Below are 6,921 nucleotides of genomic sequence, written 5' to 3'. Positions count from 1 at the left end.
AGGCACTTAAAGATGAGTGGTGAGAGATTCCTGGCCATTCAGGGGTACCCCCTCCCCCACTGTTTGCCAAGTCAGATCTGCCGAAGTGGTTGGCTAGGGATCAGTGTCCTATTTCAGGGTCCCCTTCCCATGCCCTCTCCGTCCATGGCTTTCCCAGTTGATGAATCATTCCTTAATCAAAGGTGGAACATTCGTGGGGCTTCCCCTTAAAGTTTACAGACACTATAGCTGTTTCCTTGATTTTGACAACGCCTATAAGATGAGGTTTATTAAAATGAATGGTAACTATTTTATCACTGCTATTGACAGTACACTGGTCTAGGTACTGTGCATATAATCTTACCAGTTTCGACAACAATCCTGGAAGGTAGCTATTATTGTCCCTACTCAATGACAGGGTTGGCATTTACATAGCAGACATTATTAATCTTTGAGGCAGGCAATGGAATGCGATTCTACGTAAAGAGGAGAAAACCAAGGTTTGGAGAGGTTGGCTTGCCCTCATCAGCACCTAAATCCACGTCTCTAGATCCTTTACTTGTGGAAACACAAAGCATGGCACCCACTTCAGGATCAGACAGAGCCGGGTCCAAATCCCAGCCCCACCTCTTACTAGCCACCTGACCAGTTGCTCCTTCTCCCTATTGAAAGCAATTCTCCATGGCATTTCTGCATGTCTTCTTTTTTTTTTTTTTTTTAAGATTTTTATTTATTTATTTATTTGACAGAAAAAGAGAGAGGGAGAGAGCATGAGGCAAGAGGAGAAGCAGAAGGAGAGGGAGAAGCAGACTCCTTGCTGGGGAGGGAGCCTGACGTGGGGCTTGATCCAGCAACCCTGTGATCATGACCTGAGCTGAAAGCAGCTGCTTAACGACAGCCACCCAGGAGCCCCTCCTCATGTCTTGTAAAGGCTTTTATTCTGGACCATTTTTCCAAGGAAGTGTGTATAGCAAACATCCCTGGAAGATAGAGCTTCTTTCCAGGTCAGAGAAGACTTGCTTTCTATCCAGGATAACAAAGATATTGTCCTTCCTCTGGGGCAAAGGTTGAACACGTTTGCTAGTAGCCCCCACTAAAAGATGAAGATTTACTAAGCTTAGTAGAGTCACTCACCTGTGACACAAACCCATTATATATAAAATCAGGGCCCATCTCTCCATTGCCCCCCGGGAGTTAGACACAAGGGGAGCCAACAGAAACATGAACCTCATGCTGTCTGCTGTACCAGGACTAACAAACTCCCTTGTTTCTGACGAAGGAGGCGCTTGTCTTCTGCCAGCATCTATGAACCTAGCAGGCTAACATGTTAGAATGTAAGCAGGGGGGCGCCTGGGTGGCTTAGTCATTAAGCATCTGCCTTCGGCTCAGGGTGTGATCCCAGAGTCCTGGGATCGAGGCCCACATCAGGCTCCTCTACTGGGAGCCTGCTTCTTCCTCTCCCACTCCCCCTGCCTGTGTTCCCTCTCTCGCTGGCTGTCTCTCTCTGTCAAATAAAGAAATGAAATCTTTAAAAAAAAGAAAGAAAGAAAAAAAAAAAAAAGAATGTAAGCAGGATGACATCTCAAGCCCTTAACAGCTCCTAACACTCTCATCCGAATGTCAAAAGAGTCAGTAATGCTCATTTTCCCACCTCCCCCTAACCTCAACTTCCTGCAGTTTGGCATCAACGTCCAGGACCATACTGAAGCTGTTTTTGTTGATGTCACCATGGCTTTCATGCTTGCCCTTATTGGTCCCCTTCATGGACTCCTTTTCCTTTAGCAGCCTCATCAATGCCCTTCTTGCCTCCCTTGCCGCTCCTCCTGCCCTTCCTGGGTGATCTCACTCCACTGCTGGTTTTAGGGACATTGTCTATGGTGATGATGTCCTAAACTCTAGCTCCACCTGCTGGCCAGCTCCCCTCACACTCAAGTGGTCCAAGCAGGAGCCCCTCCTTCCCAGGCCCTCCGCACCACCTAATCCTCCCTCCTGGGTCCATGCTCTCCCTGGGTGCACCCAGCTGCCTCATTGCTCCGGGAAGTCATCTCTGACCCTTCACTGCTTCTTACACCCCCAGGGCCAATCTATCTTTGAATATTCTTTTCCTGTTTCAGGCATCTGTACACCCTCCAGGTCAACCAGGCCCACTACTCCTGCTGCTCTTCCCCCTCAAGTCCCAATCTTTCCTGCCTTGGGTGACTATGGTATCCAGCTAACAGGGTTTCCTGCCTCCTGTTGGCCCCTCTAAAGCCTTCATTCCATTGTTGCTAGGGTTATGTTCCAAAAATACAAATCCAATCATGTCGTTTTCCTGCTTTCAATCCTCCACTTGCTCCTCACTGCCTATCTGATAGCATCAAGGTTATTCACAACATAGTTCACCATGCTCTCTAATATTATGTTCCACCCACCTGCCAAGCTCCTCCCTCCAGTCGTCCTCCCATCTGTCTTCTATGGCCACTACCACTCCAAATGGAAAAAAGGCGGGGAGGAGGTGTCTCAAAGTAACACTCAATAAAGGCCACTAATTGGTTCTAATGTGTGTAACCTGGAACCAGGAAGTCTCCAAATTTGCATTAAACACTAGTCACACATTTTCTGCCTGCCTCAAACCTATCTGAATGTTCTTAGTTTTTCTTACAAAAATAAAATCATTGTTTGGATTAGGAACCCTATTTCTATCCAATTATTAATATCAAGTCCCAATTATTAATATCTAATTATTAATCCAATTATTAATATCAAGGTCCCCTTGAGAAACAAGCCAAGCTATTCATTCTACCCAGTTAAGGTGCTTATGGAATAGGGTTTCTCAGTGGATATATCCATCAAGTGTGTGTGTGTGTGTGTCCATCTCAATACATATATATTGGATGGAGATAGATATATATATATCTATATATAGATATAGATATAGATATAGATATATCTATCTCCACCTCTCCAAGCGTGTGTATATATATATATATCCATCTCCACCAAATATATATAGATCCACTCCACCAAATATATATATATATGCATATATATATATATGGAGATGGATAGATCTCCATCTCCACCAAACGCATATATATCCAACTCCACCAAATATATATCTATTTCTCTTCTTCGCCCTCTAAGCAAACAAACCAACACCCTTGAATGTCCACCAGGAGGCGCCGGGGGCGTCGCCAGACCTGCGGTACCTTCACCGTTGGAGAGACCGCGAGGGATGCAGCAGCTATGGAACCCGGCTTCCTTTTTCAAGAATCAGTGTGACGGAAGGGAGCAGAGCCGCGTTATTTTAGGGAGACCTTGTCGCACTCCCCCTCCCGTGTGTAGGTAGCGTCTGGGATGCATGCGGGCCCCATGGAGAGACGCTGGCGGTGGCTGCGGTGGCAGCTGGGGCTCCTACCGCGGCTGCAGCCGGCAGTAAACCGACCCCGCGGGCGCCGGGATTGAAGACGCGCAAGAGAGAGCGGCGAGCTGCGAACAAAAGCCCTCGGCGCGGGGCCCGAGCCCGGGACGTGCGGTGAGTGTACCCGCCGGGAGACCCGGGAGCCGCGGGCACTGGCGTGGCCGGGCTAGCTGAGTCCCCAGAGCCCACCTCGCTGGGATACGGTAGGGAGGACTCAGAGGCATTCGGGGGCAGGTGTCCGAGCCTAGATTGGGGTGGATGGTGCCTTTAGCACATTCAGACTCGGAGGGGACCGGGTGCATTTGAGAGGACCCAGGAGCCTTCTCCATCCCCAGCAAACACCGGGGGTGGGGGTAGGGGAGACGGGCATAGCTCCCAGCAAGCCCTGCCCAAAAGACAGAACAAGACTCGAACACCCCTCCCGGGGGGCCTCTTATAATTGAGGCATTTCTTTCAGCCCATTCATCAGCCCCGGGCCCCGGGCCTGGGTCTCCTTCGGCAGGGGGAAATCATATAGTATACACCATGTAAATTTAATCACACAAGTCACAGGGCCTCTGAGCCTAATCCCAAATAAACTTCTTCCCTAGGCAAATGGGGTCCTCGCAGCAATGCACTTTGAGGATGAACAGGCATCTTCTTTTTTTTGTTCCTGCAAAGCTGCATCCCCTTCCCCGCCTAAGCTACAAACAAATACACTAATCCTCCTGGAATCCTCCACCGCCTCCCTGGCCCGCTACCGCCTGCCCCGCGATCTTTTCATCTTAACTTGCAGCAGCAAGGAGATGCATCCAGTGGGCCAGACGCCTGGGGAGCCGGGTCCCAGGCCCCTGCCCCGCACACCCCGGCTGAGGAAGGTTGAGGCTTTTCTCGTTGCACCAGTTCCCGCCCCCTCTCACCCCGGCAGCCCCCGCCTGAGTTTTCAGGGCATTGGTATTATGATTTACGTTCCACCAGGCCTCTGAGCCTAATCCCAAAGCAGATTAAGTTGGGAGGGGGTGTATATGAATGGGGCGGGGGAACTGCTCTCATGTATTCCTCGGTGTCCCTACCTTGTTTTCCGCAGCGACTCCGCAAAAGGACAGGGCTCAGCCATGGTGGACCCCGTGCCGGAAGAGGAAAAGGCGGGAGACGAGCCTGAAGGTTCGCGGGGGGACGCAGCCGCCGCATCTGTGGCCCCCGATGCACCTGGCGCCCAGCAGCCCGCCGCCTCCTCGGCCTCCGCCTCCGCCTCGGCCTCCGCCTCGGCCTCGGCGGTGGCGCCCCGCAAGGCTGAAGTCCCCAGCACGGCGGAAGAAGGCGGGAGGCGGGAGCAGTCTCCGCTGCTGCACCTGGACCTCTTCAACTTCGACTGTCCGGAGGCCGAGGGCAGCCGCTACGTGCTGACCAGTCCCCGCTCGCTGGAGGCCTGTGCCCGCTGCGCGGTCAAGCCGGTGGAGCTGCTGCCTAGGGCCCTGGCAGACCTGGTGCGCGAGGCCCCGGGCCGCTCCATGCGAGTGGCCACCGGCCTGTACGAGGCCTACGAGGCGGAGCGGCGTGCCAAGCTGCAGCAGTGCCGGGCCGAGCGTGAGCGCATCGTCCGCGAGGAGAAGCGGCGCCTCTTCACGCCTCTAGGGCCCGCGGCCACTGCCGCCTCGGTGCCCAGCGCGGGCGGCAGCAGCAGCAGCTGCAGCAGCGCCAGCCTCCCGGCCTCGCCCGCGCCGCGTGCCGCCCGCAAGGCCTCTTCCAGCCCGTCTCCGGCCCGGACACAACCACCTCCCGCGGCTTCGCGGGCAGGTAGGAAGAGCCACTCGCTAGACTCGCTGTCCCGCCGGCGCGAGGGCGCCCTCAGTTCCGAGTCTGGCGCATCGTCGTCTTCCTACAGCGGGGAGAGCCTGCGGGAGCTGCATTGGCCTCCGCGGGCCTCGGCCAGGAACAGCTGCCCCGCGGGCTCCGCGTCCTCCGCCCCCAATCCCCTGGGCCGTCCTTCCGCCCTGGCCTTGGCGCCGCTCACCGGCCGCAGCTTCAGCCTGGGTGACCTGAGCCACTCTCCGCAGACGGCTCAGCACGTGGAACGCATCGTGCGCCAAGTGCGCGCCGAGCGGGGCCTGCGGGGGGTGCCGAATCGCGACCGAAAGATCGCGGCACTGATGCTGGCGCGCCACCAGGAGGAGCGCCTGCTGCTGGAGCAGCGCGCCGTGGCCCACGGCCAGTGGGAACAGCAGCGTGTGCGCGCAGAGCAGCGGCGGGAGCGCGAGGAGCGGGAGAAGCAGCGTGCCCTGGAGCAGGGCCGCCGGGCCTGGGCTGCGCAGGTGGAGGAGCGGCGCGGCCGTCGGGGGCGCGAGGAACGCGAGGAGGCACGTCGGCGGCAGCGGCAGTGCGAGCGCAGTGAGGAGCGGCGACGGGAGCTGGCGGAACGCCAGGGCCTGCTGCGGAGGGAACGGGTCGAGCGCGCGGCCCGGGAGGATCGGCTGCGGAAGCTGCAGCAGGAGCAGAACCTGAAGCAGCGGGAGGAGGGCCTGCAGGAAGGGCGCGAGCGGGCCGAGCTGGTCCGCAGGGAGCGCGCTCAGCGCGCGGCGCGCACCAAGCAGCGGCAGGAGGGCCAGCTGCAGCGGGAGAAGCGGGAGCTGAGCCGGGCGGAGCGGGCGCGCCACGAGGCCCTGCTGCAAGGCCGGGCCCAGCAGGAGCGCGCGGAGCGAGAGGGCTTGCGAAGCTCCCTGGAGGCCAGCTTGGGCCGCGCGCAGGAGAACTACGAGCAGTTGGTGGAGCAGCGCGCCCGCGAGCTGCGGGAGCGGGCCCGGCGAGAGGAACTGCAGGGCCGGCGGGCCAAGGAGGTGGCTGAGCGCAAAGAGCGCGAGCACCAGGCGCACCTGGAGGCGCTGGCCCGGGTGGGGGAGCGGCGGCTGCAGCACGCGACGCAGGCAGCCGAGGAAGCTGTGCAGCAGAAGGCGCGGCGCGTGGGCCAGAGCCGGATGGAGAAGGAACGAACCCAGCGCGCCAATAAGGAGAAGGTGGAGAGGGATGAGGACTGCCGCCGGCGGGAGCTGCTGCAGGCCATCGGGCGCAAGCTGGAGCGTAGCGAGCAGCTGTCTCGAGAGCGGCGGAGCGCACTGGAGACCGCCCGCTCCACAGCCAGGGCCTCCTTCCACGTGCGGGAGAAGGTACGCGAGGAGACCAACACGCGCTCCTTCGACCGAATGGTGCGGGAAGCCCAGCTGCACGCCAGCCTGGACCGCAAATGACCGCCGCCCTGAGCTGCCCAGGCTGCCACGCTCAGCCCTGCAGGCCCTTCCCCTTGGCCTTTATGACCAGACTGTGGAAGTCTCTGGTCGCCACCCAGGGCCGCGGCCTCGCCAGGCTCCCGACCAACGAAGCAATGAGAAAACAGAATGACTTGCCAGCCCACCGCCTTTTACAAAACGAACTTCATTTGGAAATGACATAGCACAATCTTTAACCACGTCTTGGTGGCTCCCGCAGCGGCCCTTGCCAAGCTTCCCAGTGTGTCTTTGGGATCAGAATAGAACAAAGCTGGGAGAGGCGGGCTGCGTAGGGACTGGGGG

The 6,921-nt window shown here is 57.4% G+C and overlaps 1 protein-coding gene across 1 annotated transcript; it reads left to right on the top strand.

The window, feature by feature from the left end:
* The first annotated feature begins 4,473 nt into the window (after positions 1 to 4,473).
* On the top strand, positions 4,474 to 6,600 carry CCDC177 (coiled-coil domain containing 177). The gene has a single exon (XM_045807568.2). It carries the CDS (start codon positions 4,474 to 4,476, stop codon positions 6,598 to 6,600), a length of 2,127 nt encoding a protein of 708 aa, XP_045663524.2.
* The last annotated feature ends 321 nt before the right edge of the window (positions 6,601 to 6,921 follow it).

The sequence above is a fragment of the Ursus americanus genome, chromosome 26 (assembly GCF_024610735.1).
Source record: "Ursus americanus isolate L20-20 chromosome 26, mUrsAme1.1.p, whole genome shotgun sequence".
In the NCBI taxonomy this organism is placed as follows: Eukaryota; Metazoa; Chordata; class Mammalia; order Carnivora; family Ursidae; genus Ursus; species Ursus americanus.
Note: the sequence above shows the minus strand (reverse complement) of the source record. Positions and strands in the feature narration are given on the sequence as shown.